Below are 16,772 nucleotides of genomic sequence, written 5' to 3' on the forward strand. Positions count from 1 at the left end.
CTGTGCATCTGTGCTTGTATAATTTATTCACACTATTCCTATGAATTAGACACTCGTTCCCCTTAACAGAAAATTGAAATATGAAAGTAGTGAGTATGTGGTACATATGTAGTAGAAGATACTTTTATGTAACCTCCCCAGCCCAGCGCTTGTCACAGGCGTGGTAAGAATAGGGGAGAATAAGAAACATAATTCCAAATTGTGTAGAAGTCAGTCTAGCACCATACATATCCAAATACATTTTATGTGGTGTAATGGTATTTATTATTATAATAAAGCAGGTGGACGGATTTGCATCCATGGTCCTACTGTGCAATAATTGATAAAAAGCAACGATAGTATTTAAACTAACATTTCATCATCAAAAGCACATTTTTCCTATCTAATGTGGAACCAGATTCACTTTAGTATATTTTTACTAAAAGAAGCTAATGTTTTGAACCCCTGTGCCAAGTGCTTTTTAAATGTTACCTCACCTAATCCTCAGAAATTCTATGAGATGGGTAAGTGTGAAGCCCAGGTTAAGAATACCGCTCAAAGCAACACAGATGAAAAATCATAGAGACAGTCTTCAAGCCAAGGCCAGTCTGACTTCAGATCTCGTCCTGCCATTGTGCATGTTAATTTATTAATGAAATAATCACGTGTACAGCTCACAGGATTTTAGAACCCTTATTTGCCTAGAGTACAGAACTTTTACATAGCCACTTCCTCTTGAATTGTTCTTATTTATCATAAGAATTATTTTTCTTTAATATCAAAATACCTTCACATTTTTTTTTCTAACGATAGACGTGATAACAGACACTGATGAAAAAAGTCAAAATCACCCACCATCATGCTGCCGAGATGTAATCACTATGTATTTTTATAGGAGCTCTTTGAACCATACATTTTAAATGCCTATTACAAGTTAGATATTTCTGACTTGCTACTTTAATTCATAATGGTTTCATGAGAAGCTGTTGCTACTCATATGTGAATGTTTTATTCTGGACAGATGCTGGGAATCTTTGTTTTCCTTGTAGTGTTTGTATGTGCATCTGTGGATCTAGTGCGTCTGAAATAAGAGCTGTCTGGTCTGTTTATCCAGCCTCATATAGATCTAGGTGAGTTTATCGGGTCCTCGGAGACAGAGGATCCTGTGCTGGTGATGACCGATGTGGGTCAGAATGCAGAGGAGGTTCAAGGACCTTTGGCCATGTGGGAAGCCAACGTTCAGAACATAGAGCTGGAGAAAGGGAGCAGAGGACTTGGTTTTAGCATTTTAGATTATCAGGTAAATATATGCTACTTTTAACAATTTTTTTAAAAACAGATGACAGATACTAAACATATATTGTTAATAGCAGAGAAAAAGCAGATAATACTGCTTAGATTTATCAAAGATGTATTCTTGTTTCTAGTAAGTCTTTCAGAATAATAATTTATATGATTAATTGATTATCATAAAGCATTTCTTTTGACATTGAATTCTATGAGCTCTTTTATATTTCAGCTCTTGGAAGTTTGAAGAATATGCAGAATACTTTTTAGGAATGTTATAGAAATATAGTCTTTCTGTTCCTTTGGGGAATATGCCTAAATTATTTTTATTTCCTTGCTCTTAACTGATGGTTCATATTTGAGTGGTAAGACAGAAACTATTAAATACTTACTTCTTTTGTTAGAAGTGAATGATAGGCTTATAATTGGATATATTGTAAATTCTAATATTCTTATTATTTGACCAAACTTAGGAATAATCTTAAATTGGTTAGGTGTAGCCTGCATCCTCATGTTGTGTTCTGTGTTGAGTAACTGAGGGCGTGCGAACGCCAGTCTGATGAAGTGCAGCTGCTGTTCCTCATTAATTAATACTGAGCTGGAAAGCCATCTCAGATGACTCCAGGGAGTTGTGTTCTTTCTAGGGCCTGGTTCTGGAGTCTTGTTCTAGTATTTCTGTGTATCTGAAGACACTGCATCACCAAATATGATATGGCCTCCTTCTGTATTTCTTCATTTCAAAAACAGGCCCTTCCCTCACTATACTCACATCTACCAATGGCCCACAATACTATCATCTTATCAATAAATGCTGCTGTTAATAATTCATGGATCTCAGATGATAGTTATAAAATTGAACAGTTTATCAAAAGTTAAAGTTATAATTTTACAGTTACCTGTATAATTTAAGAGGTCTACTTGGGAACCATGGAAAAGTGAGGGTGCCACTGTTTAGCGTAGACTTTTCCTAAACTCTTTCAAATGGATATATCCTTCACCCAGATAATTCACTGGGAGTGTTGTATCAAATTCTTAAAAGACACTTGGAACAATTACCCATCTGTTACAATTCAGAGTGTACAACCTGTAACAACATTTTTAAGTGTAGAAAGGAGCTGCCTTCTCTTTCCTTTTTCGTTCTGCCAGGATCCAGTTGACCCAGCAAGCACTGTGATTGTAATTCGTTCTCTGGTGCCTGGTGGTGTCGCTGAAAAGGATGGACGACTTCTCCCTGGAGATCGACTCATGTTTGTCAATGACGTTAATTTGGAAAACAGCAGTCTCGAAGAAGCTGTCCAGGCACTGAAGGGTGCACCATCAGGAACTGTGAGAATAGGAGTTGCCAAGCCTTTACCCGTAAGAATTCAGATTTTGCTGATTTCTTTTTATTTGCAAACAGTATTGGCATTCAGGCTTTTATCTTAAGGTGTTCTCATGATTGAATCACGACTTTTGGAACTTTTCATCAACATGGTTATTGGCTCCATGAGTGTAAAGATTTAATTTTGAGTAATATTTTTTAAAAGAGTAAAGGGCAGAAAACAGCCAGGAAGTTCAGAAATAAATTTAAAACTTAGCATTCTGTGGTTTACTTTTCACCTTTTTTATTCCAAAATAAGGTCATGATCAATATAGAATCAAGTATTTTCGAAGAAATAGGCTTTAAAATAATCTATACCAGTATGGTGGCATATTAGAGAAATTAATAGCATTAACAACTGACAGTGGAATCTTTAATTATCGTGGAAGAAAGTAGAATCTCTGTCAGAGTGGGTTAAGTTCCTATATTCTAGTGACTTCAATACATTTGTTGTCTAATTACTACAGAGCAAGAAATTGAAATTTCCAATGTGGGTTCATCAGCTTATAGCTCTCCTCCTGGGAGGGAATTACCTTCATGTTATTAATTACTGCAATATAAAAACAACTAATAAATTCATGCTACGTAATGTCAGTATGCTTATTAGGTATAGTGATTGCAGCATAGCACTTATCACTGAATTGCAATGAAATATTAGAGACAATCTCAGTATTTGGTTTTTTTCAGTGTATAAAATATTTTAGGTGAAAAGGCAAATACACCTTTTCTTAAGAAAACACATGCATAGATGCATTTGCATAAACATCAAATGAAGGTTTGTTGACTTTGTCAGAGAGTTTGTTCAAATTGTAAGCTTGTTAATATATTTTAAATGTTTATTAAATTTTTCATTCTCTGCTCTTTATTCTACAATAAATTTCTGTAACCTATGAAAATATATTTATGAAAACACAAAGAAAGGGAGGGAAAGAGGAAGGGAAGAAGGAAGAGCATGTAAGCAAACCTCAATCAAACCAGGATTATAGAAATCAGAACAAGAGATCAGTACAACGGGGAGTGTAAGAATGAAGATAGGCCATTATGGGACTCTACATGTTCATTAAGATTGACCATACATTTGGTTCCGGTCTTTCTGTTACACAAAGAAAATGGCAAACGTGACTAAATATATGTTTTTTACTGCCCTTATCGGGAAACCATGCCACTTACTCAGAAGCAATCTTTTTTTTCCTGGGTAGATCCAAGGTAAGTTTCTTTCATAAGAGTATTTAATATTTCAAATTTAATACGCATTGCAGTATATGATGAATATCTCTTTTACATAAAGTGAGTTTTACTGACCATTAAACTCTTATGTGTGGGAAAAGAAGATAAACATTTTTTCTCTAAAATATTTCTGCATGTATTGGTGATATAGGCAAGACAATCTAAATATTTTAGCCTGTTTTATCTGAGATTGTAATAAGAATGCTAGGTTTTCGGTCACTGTGATCATGGTTATAATTTGATATCTCAGGAGTGCAATTTAAGCATGTTGTGTACATACAGAGTTGGTGGTGGTGGTTGTCTTTTAAAGCCGTGCTAAATTAAGAGACTTCACTGTAAGGTTCACTAACATTCCTTGTCAAGGAAATTACATTCTTTAAAATAATATTCTAGTAAGGGATGACAGAGAGAAATTGGTCCTTCTTTTTAATGTTTTGTTTTTCTTCATCTTCTTTTATGTCTTAACACCTAAAAGTTGCCTTCTTTCTATATTAAGAAGTCATTGTTTAAACAAATATTTGGCAGGTAAAAATGACCAGAAGATTATTATAATATAAGAAATTAGTGGTTTTGAATATCTTTTATAAGAAGGATGAAGAAATTGGTAGAAAGGGATTCTCATCTAACAGATGATGTTGGTATTGGAATAAACATCCTCATTGTATCTTAAAATATAAAACTGTTAAATATGAATATTTATCATATTCTGTGCTCATCATTTATGTTAAAGTTGTATGTTTATTATGACTTTATTATTTGAAAACATTATTTGAAAACTTTCCTGTTTTTTCCTCTCCTCCCCTTAATTTTTCTCCCCTCACCCTCTGTCTTCCCTTTCCCTCCCTCTTTCCTGTTCTCTCTCTTTTTCATGAACTCATCCTCAAACACTGGGCTTCATTCTCCCTGCAGCTTTCACCAGAAGAGGGTTATGTTTCTGCTAAGGAGGATTCTTTTCTCTACCCACCACATTCCTGCGAGGAGGAAGGGCTGGCTGACAAAGCCCTCTTCAGGGCTGACTTGGCTCTGGTTAGTGGCCACAGCTTATCAAGCTTTCCTTCAAAATCTTATGTGTCTTATTTTTGCTTTTCAAAATATTCTAAAGTCTTGCTATATTGTTCGTTATGTTTTGGAAAACTGGGCATTTTGCTCTAAATTCATACTTGGGCATCTCCAGGCATTCTTTAACTGTTTTCAGTATTCATTCATATATCAGTTGTTTGGCTTCTTTTTAATGAGGTAACAGGTATATTATTTCATTAGATGTTAATAATGTGAAAATCACATAAATTGGTTCAGTTATTGATTAAGAGCACAAAAGCTTCCAAAAGAGGCAGAACTCATGTTTCCTATGAATACATGTATGTTAACATTACTGATTTACCAGAAACTTTTAAATTAAAATTTTATTTTCACTTGATCTATATAAAATCATTCATTGTAATAAACATATTTAGGGACCCCTGGGGGCCACTTTGTTGGGTAAATACATGATTCTTGATCCTGAGAACCTTATTGTCTGGTAGAAGAGCTAATGCTGTGTTAACAGTTAATAGTTAAAATATAAAACTAAATACCAGATATAAATATACACGTGACATTTATACAATATAAGTGTAACAAATTACACATCCTATTCCTAGTACTTCCACCATTGAAGCCAGGTTCCTGACCTAAATTTTTCTGGGGAGAAACATTGCTCAGTGTAACTAGAAAGGAATATATATATATATATTCTTTTTTTTGCGGTACGCGGGCCTCTCACTTCTGTGGCCTCTCCCGTTGCGGAGCACAGGCTCCGGACGCGCAGGCTCAGCGGCCATGGCCCACGGGCCCAGCCGCTCTGCAGCATGTGGGATCTTCCCGGACCGGGGCACGAACCCGCGTCCCCTGCATTGGCAGGCGGACTCTAAACCACTGCGCCACCAGGGAAGCCCAGGAATATTTTTAATACATGTTTTAGTGGTGTTGGACTAGTGAGAGGTTTAGAACCTGTGAAATTCTCCATTAGGTATTTATAACCAGTTGTGCACATCGTGCTTTAAACTGGAGTATGAATTATTTCTCTGATTCCAATAATCCTAGTGTTGAAGGAGATAGTTCTTCAGTATTAAAATACTAATAATACTTCTATTAGTATTTTTCAACTGTCAGCTCCTGAATTAGCCATTTGGAAAGTTTTGGTGTATATTGTAATCAGTGCAATAATTTCACATTATAATATTTAGCATACCAGGTAACATTTGGCTCTATTCCCCGTGGGCATTATTACCACTTCAAAACTGGATAGCTTAGAATGCTATGAACTACATAAAGTACTGTGGTATAAATGTATTAAATAGTACCCAGCTATATAGTAAATTATTTTTGAAATGTTGTAGGACACAAATATATCACTGTCTCTAGAAGTGCCCCAAGAAACAATTTTCTCTGTAGATTTTACATGGCATATTTGAATGTTCTTAAATAAATGCCAGTCAAAAAGAAAAATTAGACCCACTTTTACGTGAGTGTAACATCTTACAACGGTAATAGCTATGTAATCTTGTGTTGGTCACTCACTCTCTCTGGGCCCTAGTGTTTTAATCTCTAAAATAATTAAATGAATTGATTATTTGGATCTCTCTTAAGATTCTAGGGCATCAACGATAAGCATACAAATTGTTCTTAGGTACTCTTAAATATTTATTATAATCCGCGACACTCGGCTTAGTTAATACTATCTAGATAGCAAAAGTTAAAGATTTACTATTTAGATTGTTGTACATAATGTGCATCTGTAAAGGGTAAACCTCCACATAGTCAGTAGTAACTTTGAACATGTATTTAAAATATATTATTAGAGAGAGGGTCACTTTAAAATGCCCAACCTGTATTCTTAATCAGGTTTTTGCAAGAATGTGACCTGGTATAATGTTATGATACTTTTCTTGGCTAAACACGTAAGTCGAAATCACAAAGAAATAGAACATAAGGGTTTTGGCCATTAATTTAAATACTGGTAATATTAGAGAAAGGTAGTATTTACATCATTTCTGTCTGTTCTAAGGTGTAACTGTGAGTGAATTGTAAGAACAGCTACAAGCTCATCATGACTTAATTGTTTCACTTGGTTCTGCGACAGAAAATAGTAATAAGATTTTTTTATAAAATGTTGTGAAATTGTCTAGCTCACTCTTTCTGAGTTTTCCATCAGTAGACGTTTATAACTTACAGCTTCACTATAACCAGATCATAATAAGGTCCCGTGTTTGTTAATATAATTTCACCATGAAATCACAGATATTATTTTTGATTTCCAGTGATCACCATAAAATTCTGGACCTGTAACTTGAATGGTTTTAAAATCTAGTTAAAGGATAATTTAAACAAAATATATTGTTTTTTGAGCTTTACAAATAGATAATTGCTTAGCTGCCTTGTTGAATAATAATTTATTTTAGTTGAATAGGAAAAGTGATGATCTCATTCATTTTAATATAAAATTCTAGGAATTTGGGCAGCTACTTTTTAAAAAAAATGTGAAGTGGAAAAAAGTATGTTTTTAATTTATGGAAATATTTATACTTAGAATTGCTCCAAGCCCTTTGTAAATTGTTACCTTTTGCCCTTTTATTGATGGAATAAAGTAACCTTCTATGCTAGCACCAGTTTGTCCTTGTTCTGTTGCATTAGTTAGTTTCTGATATGTTGAAGAGGGTGAAGAGGTCATGTAGAAAATAGAATAGACAAAAGAATGAAAGCAGTATGCCCTTTAGTCTCAAGTGGAGACTTTGTCATATATGTATCAGAACAGAATTCCCAACTAATATTATTGTTTTTATTCCTAGGTGGACACAAATGATGCTGACTTAGCAGATGAATCTGCCTTTGAGTCTCAGTACTCTCCTGATAACGACAGTATCTACTCCACTCAAGCCTCTATTTTATCTCTTCACAGCAGTGCTTGTAGTGATAATCTGAATTTTGGTCCCTCCCTTCCATCTTCTCCTCCCAAGGTACAAAGGAAATGCCATTTTATTTATGGGAAAACTTTGTGCGTAATTTCCCAGAGGTCATTGTTAGTGGGGTGTTTGGGAGGGGCATGTTAGAGACATTATGTTTTTCCAGTCAGGGATTCATTATCAGATTAAAGTGCAGTTTCCTTTAGGTAGTGTTAATTGGGTATCTTGTAGACTCCAAGGGACTATTTAAATCTAGGTTCTGTGATACAGCGTGATAGACACAAAGGTTCAAAACTTTGATTAGGATTTGCATGTTAGACAGAAAAATTTTAATGAAATGTAGTTCTCAAATTGTGTTCTTGGCGGTGTCTACCTTGGAAAAATTACAAGAGTTACTTTATTTTCTTAATGGTTTTAAAGCTGACTTTCATGGAAAGTTGGACAGTAAAATATTCCTTTCATTAATTTAATATTTATTAGCTAAGTTAAAGTTAATGCTGTCTTACGTTTTTATATAAAATGATGCCAAAGAATACTTTATATAAAAACCCCAGTGAATGGCAAAATTATGTTTAAGTCACTGGATGCGAATGGAGAAATTAGCTACTATTTGACATGTCTGTGCCATCTAAATTTTAGAAATAGATTATTGGTGTAAGTGCCCCACCCAATGCTATTTATTTTCTTGATGACACACTCTATAATGTTTATTAAGTAATATTTTAAAACTTATCCAGTCTTTTGGGTGTGGAATGATATCTTACTGTTTGAATTTGGAGCTCCTGATTACTGGTGAGGTTGAACAGGTTTTCCTGTATTGGCCATCTGGTTTTCACTTCCACCAATGGCCTCTTCATATCTTTTGGCCATTTTTGTGTGGAGTTGCTTGTCTTTCTGTTGATTAGTTGGAGTTGTTTATATTTTCTCAGAATTGATATAAAGAGCAATTCGGTGTATATTTATGAGTATATGTGTGAGTGTGTATACTTTAAAAATCTGAAAATGTGTGGGAATGATTTCTTTCAACTTCAGGAAAGAAGTTATTCTTGGAGAAAAAATAAAGCATGGGAATTAGCTCTATCTGTAACACATTATATCCTTTAAGAAGAAAGAGAGATTGAAGAAAATATGCCAAAATATTAATGTCTGTTAAATCTGGGCAAAGGGTTCATATATGGTTATATTTTCCTGTGTTGGAAATATACTGTAAATAAATATAAAAATTAAGATAAAAGACTGAATAATAATTCTTTCTTAAATATATGAAATATATGTTTTTCATGTAAATTCAGTGGGAAGGGAATCTGTATTTATGTATAAGTTGAAAAGTGGAATTTCCATAGGCCTTGGGCAGTTTTCCTCCTTTCCTGATTAACAGGTAACTTTTTGGCCAGAACATTTTCAAAGCATTTTCTTTCATGTTCAAGGTGCACCTGTTACCCTTGTAAATGATGCTGGGTAATCTCCTTGAATTAGTTTGCAAGGTATAATCTTGAATAGAGCAGCTGTTCCTCTCTCACCACACCTGAGACTGTCTATCTGACTGAGTACTTGTCTGGAACATATTCCATCTTTACTGGCCTCAGGGCTGGAAGCTGAGTTCATCTCCTCATGGAATCTCCTAATCTGCAGCGTAGCACACTCCTTCTTGCCAGTGGGACAGATTGCATTGTTTACCTTAGTAATTGTTACTTAAAGGGATTACACAATCTGGATACTGAGAAGCATATATTTTACAGGGCAAATGCTGGCTGTATGCAGCACAACGTATTGGCTTACTGAAGTCTGTTTGTCGTTTTTTTTTTCTTTTCATTAAACAGTTTACTCTTTTGTTGAAGCAAATTTTGGCAAGCTGGCCTATTAACTGAAATATTTAAACTACAAAACAACAAAGAAGATATTAATGAGGGTGTTTTAAAACACATTGTGAAACTCCTGTGTGCTTTCGGTTTTCTTAGAAAGTAGGGCTGTTTGTGTATCATGGTAAAGCTCTGCAACTTTTTTTTTTGGCTTGTTTGTTTTTGTATTTGTTTTGTGGCATTTTTTTAGTACCTAGATATTTTACTGGAAAAATGAAAAAATTAGATGATTCATTCATCTTCCTATTACGTTGCACTAAATTTATTTTAAAAAGAATGACAGTTTGTTACAGAATATAGAGTAGACCATTTTTCTTAAAGAAAAGTGAGCTTACTTTGGAATTCTTTAATTGATAAAATCATACCACGTATGATGCTTAAGAAAAACAAAGAAGCTTCCATACAGATTTGAAAGAAGGATATAATAGAGTGTGAGGATCTCAGTGATTCCTCAGGCTTTTGACTTTGCTAATTATGTAATAATCTCGTAGCCTTAAATGGTGGCTGGAAATGCACAAATAATTTTACCTCTCTCCTTTACCTTGATGAGAAGCCTTTGGACCATTGCTAGGTATGCTACTGGAAGCTCCAAGAGCTGATCACCCAGAGCAGGGACTCATCATGGAGGGAGGTCTTCCCCCTAAGGGTACAGCCTGGGCCATGACAGCTGCTTAGACGGCATAGGGCTGTAGGCATATGGTAGACATCCTTTGCACAAAGTTCTCCCATTTGGGGGATCATTCTGCTTTTTTTTTTTTTTAAAGGAGTTATATTTGCTTAATTTGATTAATTATCATTTAAGGACTTAAGGGAAACAACCATTACTCAAGAATCTGAAAAATATGGCCACTTCAATGGTATTTGGATTAATAGAATCAGGTCACTGAAATGTGGATTTTAAAGGCAAGAAGCCAATGGGTTTTCTCATTATTCTAGGTTTTAACTATTCGATTAATTTTTTTTTTGTCCCCCTTTCTTTGTCACCCCAAGACATAATAGAATGCAGAAATAATTGTTTTAGAAACTTACTAAATACCTGTAGACTTTCGTTTAAAAGCTCAGTATAGTTTTGGGGAAGAAGATGCTTTCATTTATTTTTCCCTATTTTGGCTTAAAAGTACAGTCAAAAAAGATTCAGTGACTATGTAATGAATCTCCTCTTCTTATCCACAAGGCCATGCCCGACATTCCCTAGTAAACCCATGTTCTCACTCTTGTTCCAGGGATGAAATGATTACCAGTTTAGTGCATGTCCTGCATTGCTGAATATTGGACCCTCTAGGAAATGCTGTTGTTCCTAGTGCAAGTTGGACTTCATGTTTGTCACGATTGAAACCCCTCCTCATACCTTGCACCCCAAACAAAACTAATGGATTCCATGATTTTTAAAAAAAAATCTATATATTTAGAGGAACAAGTCTCCACTTAGTGTTTTACTGGAGCATAAAATATTGCTGCCTTCACATTTAAGTTTAACATGTTGATACCATTTTTTAATTTTTATTTTTTGGAGAAAGGGTTAGTCTCAAAAGCTAATTACATCATTCTAGTCAAGATGATGAGAGTGATTGTGGAAGTCTTAGTGACAAAACTGCAAGCTCGCAAAGGTATGAAAGATGTTGCCTTTTCCCTCAGTAGGGTAAGAATACAGATAATAAAGGAAGGGTACCTTATCTCAGAAAGAGTGGGAGAACAATTTAAGTTGGAGCAGCTGTGCTTATGATATATTTTTAAAAGTATAGAAGGACTTCTGTGATAGTTATTACTGAAGAAAAGCAGGTTGTGTCCAGTGAATGCTTAAGTATTTAGCTCGTCTATGTAAACATATTCTGTGGGTAAATGATGTGCCCAAGTATAACATTATATGCATTACGCGTAAAAAAAAGAGCTACTTTCAAATATAATTGGCATTTTAATTTAACCTTTCCCCCATTTTCCCTAAGAACAAGAATGTGAAAAAAAGCAGAACAAGAATAGGAGGCACCTATTAATATGGAATTTTGAAAGACTTCAGTTTAGATACCAAGTTGCACTGGGAAACCGTAGTTATTTTTGGACATCTTATGAGGGAAGAACTGCTTTTCTTTTAGATCCATGAGACTTTTAAAAATAAAAGTCGGTTGTTCAGCAACTAGAAATGTTTCTGAAGTAGGCGTATGTTGTCTGCTATGTTGATTAGCTCTTTCTTTTCTATGTGCCGGTGTTAACTCCTTCATGAATAATTCATGGAGATTTCTGTTATATGATTTATAGTAAACCCCAGCTAACAAGGGCAGCTTGACCTCTTTTTGTGATGAAAAGTAGTTTTGATTGTCATCTTTATTTGAGAAGTGGTAGGGATGATTTACTGATAATTATTATAATAATTAATTTAGTAATACAGAAGCTAACCAATTCTCTAGTAAGTACGTTGTTTTGTTTTTTTCATAAGACTAAAATAAAGTTGGTTGAATGAGCCAACAGGTTGTTATTTAGGTTCTAAGAGTGTGGAGGATGATACTTTCTATCCTTTGTTCCTGAGGATTTTAAAGATGGTATTTGCTTATATGATATTCCTACTTGCCTCAGTGCTTTATACGAGGAATATTTGATACTTCCAGAGAGACGAAAACTTGATTGAACAAGAGGAATGTAATAAACTGTGTTGGAGCCATTGATTACCACCTTAGAAAAAAAAAAAAGAGACCCATATCTCACACCACACCCTGAAATAAATTCTAGATGGGTTAATACTGAATCTGCCAACTAACCATTTATAAAATTGGAGAAAAATACTATAAAGCATTTCATTTACTCTGTGCAGAGGAAGGAATTATTAAGCAATATATAAAACCCAGAAGCATAAAAAAATTGACAAATTTGATTACATAAAGAATTTCATAAAAAATTACATGAACAATTCTTGATCACATAAAGAATTTAATTTCAGCATGTATAGGTATATAACATATACAAACTTAAAAGACAGGTGACAAGGATCTCCCTGGTGGCGCAGTGGTTAGGAATCCACCTGCCAGTGCAGGGGACACAAGTTCGAGCCCTGGTCTGGGAAGATCCCACATGGAGCAGGGCAACTAAGCCTGCGTGCCACAGATACTGAGCCTGTGCTCTAGAGCCCACGAGCCACAGCTACTGAGCCCACGTACCACAACTACTGAAGCCTGCGCACCTAGAGCCTGTGCTCCGCAACGAGAGATGCCACCGCAATGAGAAGCCTGTGCATCGCAACAAAGAGTAGCCCCTGCTCACTGCAACTATAAAAAAGCCCATGCGCAGCAACAAAGACCCAACGCAGCCAAACATAAATAAATAAATAAACTTATTTTAAAAAAAAGACAAGAGACAAACAAGCTTGGAAAATACTTAACAGTATATATCACAATGACTTTATATTCAGAATATGTCAATGACAACATATTTACTGACAAGGAAATCTCTCATGTTAAGATATTAAAGATACTTCAGAAAAGCAAGTAGAAATGTACTACTTAGTATATAGTTTAGTTTAGATTTTTAAAATGAACATGTATATGTGCATGTGAATGTGTGCATCTGTGCTTGTACATATGTGTTAGACAGATACATAAAAAATTTGATGAATAAACACCCAACAGATGCCAGCCCCTTATTTCTACTGAGGAAAGGACTGGATGAATGAGCCATAAGGGAAGACTTGCATACTATACCCTGTATGCATACATAATATACCTCTGTATGGCCTGAATCTTTTTTGAGGATAATGTATTCATACCCTAATTTTATACTTTAAAAATGTCAGTAAAAGGATTGAAGGAACAATTAATACACTTATTCAACAGCAGTTCATGGAGGAGCACTGCTTGTCCAAAGCACATAAGTGATGCAGTATATGGGTTGTAAGTAGATACATGTATTTATGTAGATCTGTAGAATTTTAGAGTTTCAGGGAATTTTAGAAATTATGTAACATAAAGCCAAGAGAGGTTCTGTAATATATAGATTGTTAATAAGAGAGTCTGGATTAGAACCTACATCTTATGACACCATTTCTTAGTACTATTCCTTCTGCTACAACTTGCATAATATTTGAGAAAAATTTCCCTATAAAAGTATGAATTGTATGACTTCCTTTTCAACTACATAAATACCTACAAATCCCTATCCAAACAGCGTTTTTCTTGGAGGTTCTTATAAATTGAAATCAATTAATGTCATACTGTTTATCTTTGAATTTTATAATGAATAGAAACTTTCAGACAGATTGGATATGAGATACTTTCTAAATGAGATTTAGAAATATATATTTACTTTTCCTATATGTATTGAACTCTGAGTAATTTTATTAGTAGAACAGAATATTACGTCTTAATGATTTTAAGTACTAATATATTGTACTAATATGACTCAGTATGAGATGTATGATTTGCAGGAAATGTATTCAGAATCATTTATAAAAATAAACGTGTTTGGACTATCAACTAAGCAAAGAATGTATGTTTGCTGATACTTCTTGAGTAATTAAAAATTATGTTGTGTTTGTTTTTCACTAAATAGTTGTTCATTAAGATCTTACGAAATGCATTGATGCAGTTCTGGCCATAATTTTTATTTTTTGTTCTTTAATCAGGATGTTACTGAAAATTCCTCAGATCCAGTACTTGACTTGCATATGTCCTTGGAGGAGCTATATGCCCAGAATCTCCTGCAAAGACGGGACGAGAGTCCGCCTTCAGTGGACTTGAGCATGGGGACTGCTTCTGGCTTTACCGTAAATGATTATACACCTGCCAATGCTATTGAACAGCAATACGGATGTGACAACACAAGAGTGTGGACTGAACCTCACCGACCAAATGAAGTTATATCAAGTGCAGAACTGAGTTCTCCTGTGCTGACTGATTCAGCTGGAAAGGTGACATTCTCAAGAGATGGTTTGTGTATGATGATGAGGTTGGGGACAGTGAGGGGTTACATTATTCTGGCTCATCTGGAGCCAGCGCTTTCCTGATACTGAGATTTTCAGAAGACAACCTATGAACTTGTTTTGTTTGTAGGTTCTTGCTGAATAAAGCACAACCAGTTAGAGAACATGGGTGATGTTGAAATCACGCTCCAAAGTCTAGTTTTCCTTTCCACATGACTTATTTTTATTTTCTGACAGGGCTCCAAGTTCTTAATTCAACAGGGGTCCCTGGCCTCTGCTGCTGAGTGTGTCATGCTCCAAACTATATCCAAAGAATCTTTCGAGAGGACTATTACGATAGCAAAAGGCAATTCTAGCCTGGGTAAGTTTCTTATTTTCCACGTACACCTTTCCTCCCAGACCCCTGGCCAAGAGGAAATATTGAACATAGTTTCAATGTTTTTGAGTATAGATAAGATAATAGATGTTGTAAAATTTCCCGTAGGTTTTTTTTTAAGCATTTAAAAAATTTTCATTTATTTATTTATTTTTGGCTGTGTTGGGTCTTCGTTGCTGTGCGCGGGATTTTTCTAGTTGCAGCGAGCGTGGGCTACTCTTCGTTGCGGTGCACGGGCTTCTCATTGTGGTGGCTCCTCTCGTTCCGGAGCACGGGCTCTAGGTGCACGGGCTTCAGTAGTTGTGGCACGTGGGCTCAGTAGTTGTGACTCGCGGACTCTAGAGCACAGGCTCATTAGTTGTGGTGCACGGGCCTAGTTGCTCCAAGGCATGTGGGATCTTCCTGGCCCAGGGCTGAAAGTCGTGTCCCCTGCATTGGCAGGCAGATTCCTAACCACTGCACCACCAGGGAGATCCCTCCCTTAGTTTTTTTGGTTATTCTTTTTATGTACTTATTATTTTTATCTGAAATGGTTAACAGGTTTGTTTAATTCAGACTAGCTTATAACCCTCACTCTCCTAGTTATTTACAAGTATTCCTGAGCCTCATTTCCATTCAAGTAAAAGATATACGAAGCGTTTATGTATGATACAGCAAATCAGAAAAGGCATCCTTAGAAAATGAAAAGTCAGAGATTTGGAATTCTAAATTCTTTGGAAAAGGAAATTATTAGTTTCTTTGAATGCTACCAGTTATGCATAAGTCAGTTTGTATTTAATTTCTTTCATTTGCTGAAATAAAGACTAGAAAGACAGGAGGTGCGCAACCACCAAAATTTAAGTGCAGTTATTCAATAGTCCTTCCCAGGTGGCGGGATTTTTGTGTCCTCTTTTACCTATACAGGGTTGTGGCTGGTTAATAATCCCAAATCTCCTGAACTGGGCAAAGAAGACCCGCTGTAGAAATAAAATCCTAATTACAGTAGCTAAAATTATATCCAGGTAGATCACATTTGTTCTTCTTTTGAGTTAAGCAGTGACATGGCTCAGCTCTGTCTTTAGGGCTCGGTGCTGATCAGTAGGGCCATAAATCAGCTTCCCTGGAGGTCTGATTACAGCTCAAGACTCTCTGGTTAGCTGTGCTTCAGAGAGCTTTTTCCTCCTTCTAGGATGTAGCCAGCCAGCACCCTTCACATTGGTGTCTGTGGACTTGGCAGAGAAGCCCAGCAGTGCTTAGCTGGTGACTGGGATTCCGGTCTCTGCCTCCTTCTAGATTTTGTTCCATTTGCTGGCAGCTGGGCGCTACCAACAGAAGCTACATGGAGACTTATAGCAGAGAATTTCTACTTAATTAGCTTTACTATTTCTTATATATTACATTTAATAGAATAATATATAACTTAAGCTACAGAACTTTCTCTAATTCATTAATTATGGGATATGTACTATAGATACCTAAACATGTCAAAAATATCTCATCTGCTAATGCAGTGTTTCTGAAAGCATGTTGCTTACAATACTAGTTTTGTTGGCTGTTAATGGGAGTTATTAAATGGGTTCCAAGTTTCAAAGTTTGGAATGTGATAAGCTTAAGGAGACAGGTGTTTCTGTTTTCATCACTCAGTAGCTTTGATAGTCACATGTGCACTGTGGATCTCTAAGAAAAGGTTACAGGATGCAGCATTTCTCACATGTCATTGGCCTTTTTTTATTAACTCATTAGACAGAAATTTTGCAGAGCCCATATGAGAGATCCTATTCTAGTATATTTATTTACTCAACTCTCAAACATTAATTATTTTCTGTATTCTGGCTACTGTGCATAGACACCATTATATAAT

The 16,772-nt window shown here is 35.4% G+C and overlaps 1 protein-coding gene across 3 annotated transcripts in view; it reads left to right on the forward strand.

Moving 5' to 3' along the window:
* The window catches only part of MPDZ (multiple PDZ domain crumbs cell polarity complex component), a 779,300-nt gene that overhangs the window by 571,808 nt on the left and 190,720 nt on the right, over positions 1-16,772 (forward strand). For all 3 annotated transcript variants that reach the window (XM_079926367.1, XM_079926366.1, XM_079926365.1), the window contains exons 24-29: positions 1,094-1,279; positions 2,413-2,622; positions 4,763-4,879; positions 7,681-7,848; positions 14,260-14,544; positions 14,794-14,917. In XM_079926367.1, the coding sequence (XP_079782493.1) occupies positions 1,094-1,279; positions 2,413-2,622; positions 4,763-4,879; positions 7,681-7,848; positions 14,260-14,544; positions 14,794-14,917 (1,090 nt within the window). The remainder of the gene's footprint in view (positions 1-1,093; positions 1,280-2,412; positions 2,623-4,762; positions 4,880-7,680; positions 7,849-14,259; positions 14,545-14,793; positions 14,918-16,772) is intronic.

This window comes from Stenella coeruleoalba (genome assembly GCF_951394435.1).
Source record: "Stenella coeruleoalba genome assembly, chromosome: 7".
NCBI classification, from domain to species: Eukaryota; Metazoa; Chordata; class Mammalia; order Artiodactyla; family Delphinidae; genus Stenella; species Stenella coeruleoalba.